Consider the following 18,389-nt stretch of genomic DNA (forward strand, 5'->3'; position numbering starts at 1 on the left):
AGGGTCCTGAGGGAGCTGTGATGAGATGGTGGACATGATTTACAAGCTGATCTCCATCATGTACCAGTGGTCATGCTTAACTGGAGAGATACCAGATGACTGGAGACTTATGTGACTCCTGTCTATAAGAAGGGTTGTAAGGAAGATCAGAACTGAAGGCCTGTTAGCCTGACCTCGGTGCTAGGGAAGATTATGGAGCATGTCATCCTGTGGGTAATCATTGAGAAAGTATGTGACAACAGGGACAAGGGGATCAGGCCCAACCACCATGGGTCCTGCACTTTGTTCATAACAACCCCAGGCAATGCTACAGGCTTGGGGCAAGGTGGCTGGAAAGCTGTACTGAGGAGAAGGATCTGGGGGTGCTCTTTGACATTCACCTGAATATGAGCCAGCAGTGTGCCCAGGTGGTCAAGAAGGCCAGTGGCATCCTGGCTTGTTTCAGGAATAGCATAGCCAGCAGGACCAGGGAGACGATCATCCCCTGTACTCAGCCCTGGTGAGGCTGCACCTTGAATACTGTGTTCAGTTTTTGGCCTCTCCGTACAGGAAAGACATCAAGGCCCTGGAGCATGTCTGGAGAAGGGCAATGAAGCTGTTTAAGGGTCTGGAACACAAATCTTATGAGGAACATCTGAGGGAACAGGGACTGTTTAGTCAGGAGAAGAGAAGGGTCAGGGGAGACCTTATTGCTCTCTACAAGGCAGGAGGTTGTGGTGAGCTGGGGGTTAGCCTCTTCTCGCAGATAACTAGTGATAGGATAAGAGGGAATGGCTGCAAGTTGCATCAGGGAAGGTTCAGGTTAAGGTTAGAAATTAGAACAAATTTCTTCTCACAAAATGTGGTTAGGCATTGGAATGGGTTGTCTCGGAAGGGGGTGGAGTCACTGTCCCTTGGAGTGTTTAAGGAATGGTTGGATGAGGTACTTAGGGACATGGTTTATTAATGAACATAGGTGGTAGGGCAACAGTTGAATTAGGTATCTTGGAGGTCTTTTCCAACCACTCCATCAGATTTGAGATGTCCCAGCAGTCCAGTGAAGTTCCCATTGACTGGAAGAGGGGAAGCACACCCCACAGTTTTGAAATGGGAAAAAAAGAAGACCTGGGGAGCTATAAACCTGTCAGTCTCACCTCTCTGCCTGGCAAGATCATGGAGCAGATCCTCCTGGAAACTCTGCTCAAACACATGGAAAGCTAAGGAGGTGAATGGTGACAACCAACATGGGCTGTATGCACCTGGTGGCCTTCTACAATGGGATTACAGTGGTGGTGAGTAAGGGAAAAGTGACAGCCGTTATCTACCTGAACCTGTGCAATGTCATAAATTACATCCTTGTCTCTAAAGTGGGGAGACATGGAAGAACAGATGGATAAGGAATTGGCTGGTCAGACTCAGAGTTGTGGTCAATAGCTCTATGCTCAAATGGAGATCAGTGACAAGAGACGTTCCTCAAAGGTCAGTATTTGTACAGCCAGTGCTGTTTAACATCTTTATGGGTGACAGGGACAGTGGGATGCAGTCCATCCTTAGTGAATTTTCAGATGACACTAAGCTGAGTGGTGATGTTGACACGCTGGAGGGAAGGGATGCCAATCAGGATGGATCCTGACAGGCTTGAAAGGTGAGCACATGCAAACTGCATGAAGCTCAACAAGGCCAAGTATAAGGTCCCGCACATGAGTGAGGGCAATCCCAAGCACAACTACAGACTGGGTGAACCGTGGTTTGAGAGCAGCCCTGTGGAGAAGGACCTCAGGGTGTTGGTAGACAAGGAGGTCAGCCTGACCCAGAAAACCAGCCATAACCTGGGCTCCGCTAAAAAAAGTGTGGCCAGCAGGTCAAGGGAGATCATTGTCCTCCTCTGCTCTTGGAGATCCCATCTCAGATGACAGTACCTCAACATAGGATAAACAGTGAGCAGATCCAAAAGAAGACTACAAAAATGATCAGAGGGCTGGAACAATTCTGCTGTGAAGACAGCCTGAGTGAGAGATTTGGGGTTTTTTCTGCCTGAAGAAGAGAAGCCTCTGGGGAGACATTACTGCAGCTTTCCAGTATGTAAAGGGGGGCCTACAGGAAAACTGGAAAGGGACGGTTTACAAGGGTGTGGAGTCACAGGACACTCACAGAGAGTAGATTTAGATGAGATATAAGGAAAAAAATTCTTCACTGTGAGTGCGGTGAGGCACTGGAACAGATTGCTGAGAGACTGTCGATGCTCCATCCCTGGGAACTTTCAAGGTCAGGTTGGATGGGGTTTTGGGCAGCCTATTCTAGTGGATCGTGTCCCTGCCCATGGCAGGGGGGTTAGAATTAGATGATCTTCAAGGTCCCTTCCAACTAAAACCACTCTCTATGACAAAACCAATTTCAACATTGATCAACACCATCCTTTCATGTATTCCCCAGTATTTCACATATTGATTTAGTATACTTGTGGCTTATTTACACATACTTACAGGACTAGTATTCCTGATAAGGAACAGAAAAATAAACCCTTCAGATGTCCACTGCAAATGATAACAGAAGTATCTAAGGAGGAAATGGTTTCTATAAATTTCAGTCTATATAGCCGGATGAACTCAAATTCCAAATCAAACCCCGTATCAGTATTTTTTAGATTACTGCTGACTGCCATACAAAGTTTTTCATTCCAAACTAAATTTCTCTCTGTCTGAAGCCTGCTATAAATCTTATAAAAACAGCATTTTCTAGTAAAAGAAAATAAATTTGTAATGGTATATCTGCATATAAAATACTTGTTTATATCCTACAATTAAAACCCCTTATTTCCTTTTGTAGCCCAATTCATATATTGCATCTACATATTTAAATAATATCAGGGAAAACAGACAGAATGCCATTCAGAGCTGTTTTTTCCCCATTTTCCAGTTGTCATGTTGGACATAATGAAGAACATAGGATTACAGATACCAACAAGACAAAGCATGAAGCAGTCATCTTCTAGAATGACCAAAAAAAGATAAATGCACATACACAGACATTTATGGATTATTAAACGGCTAAATGAATGAAATAAAATCTGCCATAAAATCTCATGTAGGATAATACTAGATGAACTGAAAAGAGTAATAAAGTACAATAGAAAATTAAAAATTTGATGGCTCAGCTCCATCTTTACCCTTATTACTTCAGACTCTACTAATAAAACTGATTCTTAATTAAAGATCAACTCCTTGTCAAGACAAAACTCTAGTTTTTGCATAAATGCACGTATCCAATCAAACTTGCTGACTGTGTGGAACAACATACCGCCTTGTTTTACTAACATTTATACTCTAGATAAATAATTCAAACTACAGAAGCACCTAGTTTCTTATAGAAAACCACCTTTCAGGTGACATTAACCTAGAGGAGCGCTTTAAAATAAATCCCATATTCCTGGTAAGTATAATTGCCCACTGTATAACAAGCAAAAGAACTTAGAAAAATGTTCTTAAAAACTTACAAAGATGACATTTTCAAGCTGGGCATAAACATTTAAACCCAGGATCCTAATTTCAGTACACATATGCTGAATTTAAAGAAGATATGATCCTTAATCATGTCCTTTGACTGAGAGTTTAGTTTAATCTAGTGCAGCTCAGATATAATTCTCATACAAATAGGTTAAATTCCCCTGTAGTTGTGTGTTTGTGTATTTTTATCACACTCATATGGTTGTCACTTACTGTTAACACAAATAATTTAAATTTCAGTTTAAGCCTTCTCTTGAGATTATTGTTTTCTTGGATCTTTGCCGGTCAGAGTTTTTCTAATCCTTAACTTCATTCTTTCTGCCTCCTAGGAAAGCCTTTTCATAAGTCAGACAAAAGATAATCAGATCCACCTGAACTCACTTCAGGGTGAGTCAACCAAAACAGTTACGCACTTCTATGCATCATATTTCTGCACCTTTCATTAAAATGACTTAAAGACATGCTTATATTTCTCCATGAGGTCTTACAACCTATTACTCCACATTAAAAGCAAGTAATACAACAGGAAGGATTTTCAAGAGCCCCTACATCAATAGGTTTCTACTGAAATTTAAAAACTTTTAAAACTCCAAACAATAATTTCAAGACCACAGCAACTGTTTCTAAAAACTAATAAAATAACCAATCTTGATAAGTAGCAATTCTTTGAAAAGATTATTTCTTGTCTGTATGAATAAAGTCAGGTAATAAGCAATCAAAAGAAAACATATGGAAGAGAGATTTGTTGGTTGAAAGAACCCTTCTAAAAATGTAAAACCCCTTTTAAAATGTAAAAATGGATTGCTCCCTACTACTTCATATCTCCAAGTCAGCATCCCAGACTCCTCCAAATCTACTGCAGTAGAGTTGGAAAAAAAGAGGAACCACAGCACTGCATGATGGGCTTGGCCTTCATATAAAAATTGAGAAACTTAGGTCCAGCTTGCTGGAAAGTGTAAGGATAATTACATTGCTATAAAAATATTTAAGCTGCAATCTCCTTAATCTAAGAGGATTTATTCAGACAAAAATGAACAAAACATGACATGAATGTACAGCAGTGAAATAACAATTAAGTGCCTTATTTAAGTATTGCAGGATGCAGAAGATGCTAGGGGGGACTTGCACATTTGCATGTTCCAGAAGCACTTATCAAAAGGTGTAAATAGCATGAGACAAAGAAAGATTATTTTTGTCCTTCATTTGAACAGGTTGCTGTGTACATACTGTCAGGGAAAAAAGAAAGAAAATTCCTTACTGAATACACACTTCAGCCTACTTTTAACAAAATTTGTAAGTACATTCCTATTTACCTCAGTTAGAGTTACTGCCAAGAGATCCTTCATCTTACTGTGACAAAAACTTTAGCATTTAAGCAATTTATTTTCTTTCAGATAGATTCTTCTATCTGGAAATATTCCTTTAAGGAGTAACAGATGCCAGCCTGATGGTGTAATCTAACCTAAAACTTTGTTTTTGGGACATGGTTTCCAATGATAGCCTGAAACTAAGGAAGAGATTCAGAAGTCTTTAAACAAGAAAGGAAGAGATTGATTTTAAAAAAATATGAAAGGGTTTATTTTGCTCTCACTTAAATTAGGAACAGGTCAAATGATGTCAGTTTTTAACTACAAAATCGCAGAAGTATAACAAAGACATGAGAACTTGATCCAAGGGGGCTGAACTGAACTGAATGGCAGTCTGGTTTTGGATCAATCCCTAAATAGGAAGTGGAGAATAAAAGAAATCTTGATAAAGTAGTATTAAGGTCACTTCCTGAAGCACTTGGTAAATATAACAGCATAATAAACACTCCAAAGAAGTATCAAACATGCTGTTTCAGAAACTGCAGCTGAATTTTATCTTACACTTCATGAGAAAAAGTATTTGTCAAGAAGTATAAGTTCTAGGCCTGCTGACTTGTGGAGATCAGAAGTGTAATCACTGCTTAAGACAACATTCACATTGCCCTTAAAGACTGGGCTTTATTTCTAGTATTGCAGATGGGCTAACTTTGGATTAAGAATGTATACCAATTATGGCACAGGTAAGGTACAATCAGACAAACGTATTTCTGACGGTATGCATACAATTTTCCACAGTATGAACTTTGTTATTTTATCATTTTGTTATTTGTATCAGTCTTGAAAAATATTGTAATGACTGTCCTTGAAATAAAGGAGGTAGATTCTGTAGAAAATCCGGAGATTTTGCTTCCTTTTTATGAAAGAGATAATAGAGCTGTGTATAAAACATTTGATGGAAAAAAAAGTTTTGTTGCTGAAAGCATTACCAGAAACACACTGATCTTCAGAAGGGTAGAAACATTTTAAATCATGACACAAACAAGAAATACATGCTGTTTCTGAAGACTTAATGTCACCATAAAAAAGAAAGAGCCTATAGGGTTGACAAGGAACAATGAAAGAATTTTAGTTTTTTTTCTTTGATGAGGTATAGGTAGCATGAAGATTTTTACATAAACAGACTTAAGTATCTTACATTACAGAACATTCGTGAAATGCTGAACATCAACAAAGCAATCACATTAGCTTTTCTAACGCAGTTTGCACATATAATCATGAGTTCATGCTAAACCAAGTAAAATATCAAGTAAAGCGTACCTGTATTAAAAGGCATCCCAGTTTATTTAGCAGGGTTTATGTATCTTTTGGATGGACCCATTAAATTTTGTCAGTATCTCAAATGCAGTCTTTAGCAACTCAGATACATCTCATATGATAGTACACCTACTATACAGACATTTCTAGTTGCTGCATGGTTTATCTAGACTAAATATTGAAGGGGAAAGCAAAACAAAATTTAAAAAACCCTGGATGACAACTTGGTTGAAATGAAAGAAGTTATGACTGAATGTTTTTGTGCATTACAATAAGAGCCCTAAAACACATTACTGTATTTGTGCAGGGCATTCTGCTTTCAGCTGTTCATCAATATTCAGTTTACACTGCATTCTTTGCAGTACTGATTTTACAAATCTTAATGAGATTCAAATCTTGAAAAGAAAAACTATTTTTGTTCCAAACCAAACAAAACCCTTATGAAACACAAAAGAAATTCTGATATGCCATAATATTTCATGGATAGAATTCCTGTCAGAAGTGACACAAGGAGAACACAAAGCCACTTTTTACAATTAAGTTCTAAGACAGATAAAACTCGAGAATCCAGTAAAAAAATCTTCCGGCATTTAATACTATGTCTATGAAAATATGAAATAATGTTATCCTTGAAAAATTTTTTAACAGTCTCCAGTGTATTTTTGTTGAGGACTAATTCTACTCATTGTTTACTTTGTACCTTCAGCTACTATTCAGTTACTGTTACTATAGCTCTACCCTGCCTAAATTTCTGAAGAGTCACTGTACGCTTACAATCTAGGTGAGAGCCAGGAAATATTTACTAATTGTGAGTAAATGAATAGATTTGCTTACAGAATGTGCTTCCAGGGACAGACTGATTAGTGGATTTTCAGTCTGCTGCAGGCAAATAGTTCTAGAACAAACTTACTACTTCATTTAGACAACTCAAATAATACAATCTTCGAAGTAATTGCTACAGCTTTAGAACATTTCTTTGGAAGAGCAGTGCCTACTGATTTGTAAACCAGTGTAAACTTCAGTATGCAACAGTGGGAGCTTCTATTGAATCTCTTCTGAGCTTAAGTAGCTTTTAGGCATACAGTCCAAATCTAAACCATTGTTAATTTTCTAATGTCAGTTGATTTTGGGCACATGCTTAAGATTAGTACAAAAAACCCAATGCTGAACAAAGCTGGATTATGGTGAGGTTTTTGTCTTCTTTTCTTTTGCAGACAGAGAAGAGGAAAAATTTTCTGTTTAGCAGGGAAGAGACTGAAAAGGAACAGTGGGTATTATTTTATGAGATTAAATGAGAAAAAAATTAAATAGTGGAAGAAAACAAAGGCTTTAAAAAGTGACACATTTCACAATGCATATGTTGATACAATGCAGGTGTATTGTATATACTGCAAAACCTTCATACTTTTATGTATTTCTGCTGTATATTTCCCAAATCACTACAATTTGGAATTAGTTGTTTTCATGACGTTCTCAAGGCTGCACAATTCCATCAGTCTCAGATTTCAAGAATGCATCTTCCTGTGTTAAGACAGGACTTAAATCTTTAAGTGCCCCTGACATTACCCAAACGTAATAGCAAAAAAAGAAATAAAACACAGTATTAAATAGGCATCCTTGCTAGATTGAGTTTTCTAAACACTTTATTAATTTGATTCCCATGCCACAACTAAAAACAAACCAGAAAATATTTTATGCCTTCGTAGAATTCTTACACTTGACTGTTGGTTTTCACATTAGTTGTTAGGTTTCTCTGCTAGAAGAGGGCTGCAGCTTTTCTGTTTTCTCATTTCTGACAAATTTCATCATCCACAGACTATCAGACATTTTACAAAAAAAGTTCTAACAAGAAAAAACTAGAATACTACTTCTTAAATACTACTACTATTTAAAACCAACCTATAGTTAAACAACTGGGCAGATGGTATTTGTCTAAAGCAAATTTCATTGAAGCACATTCACAGGTTTACACTACAGAACTTTGAAAAGTGTATATTTTTCAAATATTTGATTAAGTACTTTAAAATGCTGAAGTAATTCAGCGCTCAAATTATAGTGTTTGATGTAATTTCTGGCATCACTACAGCAAATGTCACATAAAAGAAAAACATCTTATTTAAAGTAAGGTCTTGACAGCAGTCTGGCATAGTCAACAATCTTATTCATAAATTGGAAGGCTGGTTATAATCAAACATGTAGGGAGGGAATTCGGGTTTTTTCTCTGTCCTCTTAAAACAATGTAAACACTTACATTTTCAGCCCCCAATCTTCCTTAATTACTCTCTGAATACAGAGAAAAATTAGGAAGGTATAATGCATAACATAAACAATTTAAAGTAGGGATACTAAATGTGATACCAGCACTAATAAAGATCTGCCAGTGGATGCAAAATAGATGTGTTGTGCTGCCACTGTTCTTTAGTGTCCTCACAGAATTAGCTCTGTTCCTGCAAAAAGTCCAGTATGACTTAAGCCTTATTTTCACAGTTTTGTGATGTTCAGTGGATTTCTCCAGCTACAGTTGCAAGTTTTGTCTAAGATGCAGCTTATTAATGCACTTACATAGCCTCTAAAAGAGTTATTTGTCCTAATGTAGCCATCTTAGAGCATAGGCAGATGCTGTGTGTCTACAGTGTCTGCATCGACATACTTGATACAGCAAAACATAACTTGCTCTCCATCCCACATTCCTCTAGAGAATAGGCAGAGAACAATGAAAAAAATCTCCTAGTAATTGCCCATTCATTTCCTGACAGTAGTCTGTTTTAAATATATGCAATTTCTTATATCTAAAATGCTGCGGAAGAGGTAAACTGTTAGATATTTAGGAGACTGTCTCTACTGCGCTGTTGAAAATTCCAGCCAATAAACAAAAAATGTGAACCAAATGAAATGCTTTAACTTTAGGGCAAAATGACTTTCTTAGTAACAACATTGTTTTACTGCTGTTAAGATTTCATTATATTCAAACTAATGCATTTCTAATGTCTCTTCTGTTATTCTTCAGTTGTAAATGGCTGCTTCACAGTAGAGTTACCCTTCACTCCTTTCCCTTACCATGTTTAAATACTTAAGATTCCACCCTTCCATCCCACTCCCTACGTAAATTAAATATACTGTCAATTATCTAATAAATCAGTTTACCTAGTTATCTTCTAGCCTTGGGGGTTTTCTTGGTCCATTTTAAAATATAATTCTTCAATGTCTTTTTTGGTGGTAAAATATTTGGAACTGAATGCAATAAAATGACTATGCTTTTAGAATTAATGCCTTTGCAGCGACCACCACACAGTCACAGCCATATCACACTGTAAATTCATGTTCAGTTTGTTTTCTAGTACAAAGCTGAAGTATCTTTCACTACTGTGGCTTTCTCATTTTCTTTGAGTTTGTGTGTAAAAATATTTTTCCTTAATAGTAAAGAAATAACCTTTTAACATCCCAACATGACTCAATTTATTTCCTTCCCCTAACCTAGTCCTAACTGTACTAGAATCTAGCATTTAATAGGATGTCATAAGATCCAGTGAAAATACTCAGTCCTATTTCAATTTTGGTAACACAGTAACCATAAAGTATAATATAGTGAGGAGATATTACGAGACTGAAATGAAGTTTAAGAGGTAACACCATGCTAATTCTATAAAAATTTACAATTCTTTATAAATGTTTCCACAGTTAATGTTAGTAAGGAAGTTTAGAGGCTTTTACTCAATTAAGCGATGCTTCTTAAATTATTCCAACACCAATACAAGACAGTATTACTAGGCTAGCAGTCACAAACTGCTACTTAACCTTCCTAACATATATTATCGATTTTCATCTGTATCTTCCTCAAAGCTGATGTTTCAGAACTGAAATGTTCCAGCAGACTTTAGAAAAAAAATATGAGCGTTTGGCTAGAATGAAAAAGGGAAAGTTCAGAAAACTCATTTTAGCTCCATATAAATCATGATGAAAATAAAAGCTTTATCGTAAGCGCAAACAGACTCAAACATTTAAAAAATGTAGTCAGTTAGCTTTGGATCTCTTGTGGTCTTTAGGTTAACTCTAGTCATAAGGCTGAAATTCACAAAAAAACCCCCAGGAAAACTCTGACTATGCAATACTGTGAAATAGGAGAACAAGCGTTATCCTGAGGCTCTGATATGTTCATGATGTATTTTGGGAGCTGTTCTATTTTACACAGTTGTTGCTCATCAGGTGCGCTCCTGGAATGCATCTTCCAGCATGGCTTCATCCAAATGTGCACATCTGGTCTGTGGTAAAACACTAATGTAGATGTAACCTTTTATTTAAAATTCTGATTAAAATTTCAATTTTCCCCATTTTTTTGAAGTCTGCAAGTTCTTTCATCCTTTACCAGAAGCATACCTATCATACAACTGTACTTGTACTTTCCATACAGATGCAAAATTTTGTACAAATCAAATGACAACAAATTGATAGGCTTGTAAAAATGCATCTGGAGAATGATTTACAAAAAAACAGTGGGTAGAATAATCCAGAAGGAAAAATTCACTGGTTTTAACTTCCTACTAACAAAATTTATATAAGTAGCAGCAACTAATCAGAAAGATTGGAGGAGGTAAATGCTTCAATAGTAAGCAGCTTCTTGGGCTCCTCTTCTCTCCAGGGCTTTGTCCCATGGTTACTCTACCTAGAAGGTCCCTGAAAAGGCCAGAGGCTGAAGCCTAGGAGAGTGAGCTTGCTATGTGCTCTCCTCACTGCCCTGAGGATCCTGAACTCCACCTTAATTTCATGGTTATGGCAGCCAGGGCTGCTCTTGAACTTCACAACCTCTACCAACCCCTCCTTCTTGGAGAGAACAAGGTTCAGCATGGCACCTCTCCTCATTGCCTTCTCCATCACTTGCAAGACGACATGGTCATCCATGCAGTCCAGAGCTTTCTGGATTGCTTGTGCCCTGCTGTGTTGTCCCTCCAACAGATACTGTGGTGGTTGAAGTCCCCAATGAGGACCAGGGCTTGTGAATGTGAGGCTGCTCCCATCTGTCTATGGAGGGCCTCATCTGCTCTGCCTTCCTGCTCAGGTGGCTTGCAGCAGACCCCCATGACAGAGCCTGCTGACCCTGTGGTCCTTTTAATCCTGACCCATAAACTCCTGGTGGGCTCCTCATCCAATCCAAGATTGAGGTCTATGCACTCCAGACTATCACTGACACAGAGAGCCACATTGCCACTTTGTCTCCCCTGCCTGTCCTTCCAAAAGAGCCTGTATACTTTCATTTCAACACTCCAGTTACAGAGGCCATCCAACCACATCTCCATGATGCCAGTGAGATCACAGCGCTGCAGATGCCTGCATGTGTCTAACTCCTTTTGTTTGTTCCCCATGTTATATGCCCTGACAAAAGTGACTGACTGGCTGAAGTGGTTGGAATTCCTTTGATGTACTTCACCAGTGGTCCCCTATTGGTTCCTATACACACAACGTATTTTGTTTAGCCAGCTGCCCTCAATGATCAACACTTTTTAATTTGTTTTACTGGTTTTATAGAACTGTTGTGTCAAAAAACAGGCTGCTTAGGGCAACCTTATGGTTATTTTATGCTACTAGTGTTAATATGCATCCATGGCTAGACAGAGGACCATTAATGTATTTTTAATTACATGTCTAATGAAAAGACCATGTGGTCATGCTCAGTAAATTCTGATATTTCAAAATGGTGTTTTGATCACTTTTAAATGTCCGGCACCGTAAATCCATCTCATTATTAAAGCTGTTCTCCTATTTAATCTAGAATCCTTTATTATCCAAACTATATGCCAGTTGTGTACTAAACCTTCCATATACCTTTCAGTCATCACCTTTAATCACTACATGCCTATTCTAGCTAAATGTAGGAAGAATTTCCTCTCCTTTGAGACAGTATCAGTTATGTATACTGAGCTTTTCACATCTATTCTATGGGTGTGGATTTTTGTAATGGATTCTTTGCCACCAGAAAATTTTTAACCTCCTGTGATCATATGGTTCTTTGTGCGACACTTCCTCAAAAAGAAGAACAGCATTAGGCCATTGACCTTTTCTTTTCAGAGTATAAACAAAATAACTCACTAGACAAGAAGAAGTTATTTGAAGAGAAAGCAAGATGTTAAGAAACTACTGCCTCATTGAATTATTTTGACAGACCTATAACCAAGCCTTTTTTTTAACCACTTGATGTAAATACACCACTTACAGTAATGCTATAGTAACTACTATATTGATGTAAATGCTATTTTAACTACTATATTGATGTAAATACACCACTTATAGTAACTATTATCACAATTAATGAGATGCATAGTTTCTCCTCCTCATCCAAGCCTCCTTCCAGGTCACATCTTACCTTTCTGTTGAGTAAGTGTGCTTCACAGAATCTTGAAAAACAGAACATCTAAACGCATTCCTCCAAAAAGGCAGGATCAACCTTTTCTACATCAGTCCTAAGAAGTATCTGTTTGGCCTGCTACTGAAAAATCCATTTTGTAGACCATCTATTCCAAGACTTATCTTTAGGAAGTTTTCCCCACTATTTTCCCTAAATCTCTTTAGCTGAAATTGAAGCGTATTATCTCTTGTTTAATGGAGACATGTTAATGATCACCAATAATCTCTTCTGTAAACAGTGTGAATTATTACAGTCTTCAAATCTTAAGCTTTCCAGATCATCAATCATCTTTGTTGCTCTCCTCTGTGCTCCTGTAAAATGCCCCATATACTTTTTTCTACTGCAATTGCCAAAACTGGACAAAAGATTCAGGCTGAAGACCTCCTCAAGCTGAATAGAAAATGAGTCTGTTTTGCATGCAACAGTCCAATTTATACATTTTACAGTACAATCTAGTTGTTTTCAGTAACATGGCACTATCCACTTGGTCTCAGCTTTCTATTTATGTTCCCTAGATTTTAAGCTGCCTAAGTGCTACCTAACACCTTGTGTTTTGTGCAACTCGTAATTTGTGATCGATACGCAGCCACTTACCATAATATTTTCTCCCAAGGTAAACATATCTTGTTCTCCTTGACCTGGCTTTTAAATTCTGTGAACAGACTCAATCTACCAACTCAGCACAAAAGCATCCTATCAAAGAAAAGAAGGAACACTTCTCTTCCAATTTAAACTCAATCAGTATAAGTTCCAACATGGGCTAGTAGACAGAAAGAGAGTGAGCCACCCAAGACTTCACTTTAACAACTGCATATGAAAATTAAATGTTACCACTTCAGTTTGCATTTTTCTTTGCTTTTTTTTTTCTTTATTCTTTCCCTTAACATGTTTTATTTTAGTCTGCAAATTTAATAATGGTAATCTGATATTTTTTTCCAGATTACCAATAAACAGATTCCCAGGAATCCTGCTTTCTAGTTTCACTACAAACAACTCTCTTAAAGCATTTTGTTCATGTTCCGTTGAAGTTAAATATCTCTGGGATTGCTTTTGTGAACTTCCTAATATGCTTCAGTTAATGCCATCAAGTTAAAATTATTTAGCACACCTAATTTATCCAAGTAGTCCCTAGTTGCTTGTTTTGTACTTGAAAACTTCCTTCAGTGTCACTTATCACATGTAACTGTATGATCAAAGTTGACTGCTATGCTAAGACAGAAGCATTCAAGCTTATTTCCTCTTTATTTTGTCAAAGACAACCAACTTTCCTCTTGGTCATTCATATCTTCTTACAGTATTTTCATTAATCAGTTTATCCTTTATTTAATGTATTTTTAATTTTGTCTTAGATGATAGAAGATGTTAGATAAGGTACTCCAAGAACTTGTTGAGTATGTTCTTCCCTGCCATATAACTTTCTCAACAGGTACTAGAACAGATGCCTTCTCGTGCTCTGACAGTAATCACAAAAAGGAAAGCCATTAGCTGCTACCTACAGATTTTAAACAGGTTTATCTACTACCTGTGGTAAAAAACGACAACCACTCTGGTGTATAGGGTCCCTTTCCTTCAATAAAAGGTATCCTTTAAAACTCTGCCATAGTACTAATGACGAGTACAAGAGTATTGCTTCAGTCTATCACTGTAAAGGTAGACTTACTCAAAGTACCGCTCAGTAAGTCTTAACTGGCACAAGAAAAGGGACAACGTTTAAGTGATAGTATTACAATTACCATACCAGGCACTATATCATGTATGTACATTAGGACTATTCTTTACCTTTTCTACACTAGCTGCTTTGTTTTTACAAAGCCAGTGATAGCATTGGTTATATTATCAATGAGAGCTTATAGCCATCCAGTGATTGAGCAAGATTCCTAAAACTTTTTGAGAGCCATCATTTTGCAAAATTTGGTTCCAGATTTCATATACAAGAAGTTCAAGACAGCAAACTGATTGCTGATCAAGCTCACCTGTTGAGACTCCATGTGTTTTTCTGAAAACGCTATACTTTCCACAACTACTCTTCTAAATTGTGTGTCATCTAGAAATCTTTTTGATTAATTTTGTATTATCTTCCACATTTCTTAGGGCATTGAGAACTAGACCAAGAATCCACTCCAGGAGCTACATTTCTACCATTTTACAGAAAGCATTTATCCACATGTAACAACCCCCCCAACAAAACAAAGTAAAACTGGAATATTAACTAGAGATCTACACAATACCTTCTATAATATACTCTTACCTTCCTTTTCTTTGGGTTTTAAAACTCTTTCTTCTTTTTTCTGCTTTGCTTCCAGCAATTCACGTTTCAGCTGTCGTGCTTCTTTCCGTAGCTCCTCACTGCACAGAGAAAAATATTTACAAGAATTTAATCTTCTGGGAATGTAAAGCCACTCAGGAGAAACAGAATCAAAGCTAATGGGCAGTAAATCTCTGACATAAACAAAGGGAATGTCCTGACTCACTTATGCTAGGAACGTGGCTTAAAAATCAATTAAAACCTAAAAAACTTTGTATTTTCATTAGCAGACACAACTAAAATAAGTAATCTGTTACATTCTTTAAGACCCCATTAGAAATAAGTTAAGGACATGAGTAATAAAACAAAGAATGCCCATTTTTATTTTTAATTTAGCATTCTAATATTTAACCATGAGAACCATGCAAAATGAATTTGAAAGAGAGTCACTGCCAAGTAAGTACTACATGTGTTACACAATTCCATTTACTGAAGTAATAAATCTTAACATCCTGGATTTCTTAGATGGATGATCAATATAGCTGTTAAGTGACAAAGACATGTTAAGTAAGTACGCACAAACTACTACATATGAAGATTAATTTCATTTTACAAATTTTATAGAGCAATAATAAGGTGGTAACACTAGAAAAAAGAAACAAAAATCTGCAAGTCATCCTGCCAATATCAAATGAAATATCTGTCCTTATAGAACCACTTGCTGGAAGGGACATCTAAAAATCAGCCTGCCTAGCTTCCCTGCTCAAAGCCGGGCCAGTCAGTTTCTGAATATCTAAAGATGGAGACTCCTCAATCTCTCCAGGCAATCACTGCTAGATTTCATTCAATACAAAAAAGCTATTTTGTATGTTTAAATGAAACTTCTTGAATTTCAGCTCATGCCTATTTGAGCTAGCCTTATGGTTACCAGTGGGAAAGAACTAATAAGTGCTTCAAGTTTTTCTGGTATTATTCCCACTTGAAAAAATAAAATAAAATCAATGAATAGCAGAAATTGCTGCAGTGAAGGCGTGTGGCATGCAAGCATCTCCCTGCAGCTGTTTTATGTCCCACAATTCTTATCTGCAGTATCATTATTCACAACACAACAGTCTTTTTTAAGCAAAGACTTAAAAAGAAGTCGTAATTGTGTGGTGATGACTTCTTTTGAACTTCCTTTCATATTTATGTAAGCACAAAAACAGTACTTGTGAAAAGCACTAGAAGAAGATGACTGACATTGGAAAGGTATTCAAACAATGAACTACAGCACTAGGTCTTAATTTAAGCATGGGAGAAACTAGCTAAAGCAGATTAACAGATTAATACAAGACTCCAACCTGAGAAGAAATCCATGGGAAAGTATAAAGAAATATTTTTAAGCCCAGTAACACCATTGCTTTTATACAACTTCGGGACAATACAGTAAGAAAGCTGCATTAAGAACACTAACCTAGTATACTGCAACATTTGTGTAGAGAAATTGTACAGCAGAAACAACATACATGTCAACAGAAGTTGTATGTTGAAAATATTTAAAGTGCCAGAGTGTAGTGACAGCATCACAGCAAGGGGTTAAAAATGTCACTTACAAGTTAGAGAGCCTAGCATGCACAGTTTTCCTGTAAGAGTCACACACTCACTCCTTCTCTTAGTTATCTTAAATTGCAGTAAAAAATGGAGAACCAACTAGGTAGTGATGAAGATTCAGTCCCTCCACCCAACCCTTTTTTTTCACCCCCCAATGGAAACAGGTTTTTGCACAGAATACAGATATTAATTCCTAGAGAGCATAATTCTAAGATGTTCCATCAAGTGGCAGCTATGATCACTACTAAGTCAATTAAAGACTTTGATACTTGGCTCCTTATAGACTCCACTCTTCTTAATTTTTATTTATTCCTAGCCTTACTTTACTAAATTATGCTGATGAGAAAGGTGATCCAAAAAGGTTGCATACTACAGAAGTCATCACAAGAACTGACTGATAGGAAAGCCAGGATATACTCACAAATCTAATAGAATAGTACAAGAAATAACTGACTTTCTGGAAACAGCAAAAAATCAAATTCATGGGGTTGAGCAGAATCATAGAATGGTCTGGGTTGGAAGGGATCCCAAGGATCATAGAGTTCCAACACCCCTGCCACAGACAGGGACACCAACCTCCGGGCCTGGATCTACACAAGGTTGCCCAGGGCCCCATCCAACCTGGCCTTGAACACCTCCAGGGACGGGGTATCCATCAGCTCTCTCGGCAGCCATTCCAGCACCTCACCCCTCTCTCTGTAAAGAACTTCCCCAGAATATCTAATCTAAACCTTCCTTCCTTTAGCTTCAATCCATTCCTCCTTGTCCTGCCATTATCTACCCTTTTAAAAAGTTGATTCCTCCCCTGTTTGTATGTTCCCTTCAGGTACTGAAAGGCTGCAGTGAGGTCCCACCGCAGCCTTCTCTTCTCTTGGCTGAACAAGCCCAGCTCCCTCAGCCTCACTTCATAGGGCAAGTGCTCCAGCCCGAGGCCTCCTCTGAACCCTCTCCAACATTCCTATATCTTTCTTGTATTGGGGGCCCCAGCTCTGGATACAGTACTCTAGATGGGGCCTCACAAGGGCAGAGCAGAGAGGGACAATCACCTCCCTGTCCCTGCTGGCCACCCCTCTTCTGATGGAGCCCAGGATACCATTGGCCTTGCGAGCTGCAAGAGCACACTGCTGGCTCATGTTAAGTTGCTTATTCACCATGACACCCAGGTCCTTCTCAGCAGGGCTACTCTCAAGGAGCTCTTCTCCCAGTCTGTAAATATGTCTGGAATTCCTCCAGCCCAAGTGCAAGACCTTACTCTTTGTTGTGTTGAACCTCATTAGGTTCACCCAGGCCCACCTTTCCAGCCTGTTAAGATCCCTCTGGATAGCTTACTTTCCTTCTGTTGTGTCAACTGCATCACTCAGCTTGGTGTCATCCTCCAACTTGCTGAGGGTGCACTCAATTCTATCATCAATGTCATTGATAAAGATCTTAAAGAGAACTTATCCCTGAGGGACACCGCTTGTCACCAGCCTCCACCTGGACATAGGGCCATTGACCACCACCCTTTGTCTGCATCCTTTCAACCAGTTTCTTATCCACTGGATGGTCCACCTGTCAAATCTACATCTCTCCAATTTAGAGATAAGGATGTGGTGGGGGACCATGTCAAAGGCCTTGCACAAGTCCAGGTAGATGACATTGGTTGCCTTCCCTTTATCCACCGATGCTGTCACTCCATCATAGGTCACCAGATTGGTGAGGCACGACCTTCCCTTGGTGAAGCCGTGCTGGCTGTCCCGGATCACTCGCTCATCCCTCATGTGCTCCAACATGTCATCCAGGAGGATCTGTTCCCGGATCTTCCCAGGCACAGAGGTGAGGCTCACCAGCATGTAGTTCCCTAGGTCTTCCTTGCTCCCTTTCTTATAAATGGGAGTGATGTGACCCTTTTTCCAGTCCCCAGGGACATTGCCTGACAACCACAACTTTTCAAATATGATGGAGAGCAGACTGGCAACCACATCAGCAGCTCCTTCAGGACCCTGGGATGCATCTCATCCGGCCCCATAGACTTGTAAACATTCAGTCTCATGAAACGGTCTTGGACTTGCTCT

The 18,389-nt window shown here is 38.2% G+C and overlaps 1 protein-coding gene across 1 annotated transcript in view; it reads right to left on the minus strand.

The window, feature by feature from the left end:
• The window catches only part of CWC27 (CWC27 spliceosome associated cyclophilin), a 118,448-nt gene that overhangs the window by 21,210 nt on the left and 78,849 nt on the right, over positions 1 to 18,389 (minus strand). The window contains exon 11 of the mRNA XM_084278966.1: positions 14,749 to 14,846. Within this exon, the coding sequence (XP_084135092.1) occupies positions 14,749 to 14,846 (98 nt within the window). The remainder of the gene's footprint in view (positions 1 to 14,748; positions 14,847 to 18,389) is intronic.

The sequence above is a fragment of the Gallinula chloropus genome (assembly GCF_964237585.1).
Source record: "Gallinula chloropus genome assembly, chromosome: Z".
Classification (NCBI taxonomy): Eukaryota; Metazoa; Chordata; class Aves; order Gruiformes; family Rallidae; genus Gallinula; species Gallinula chloropus.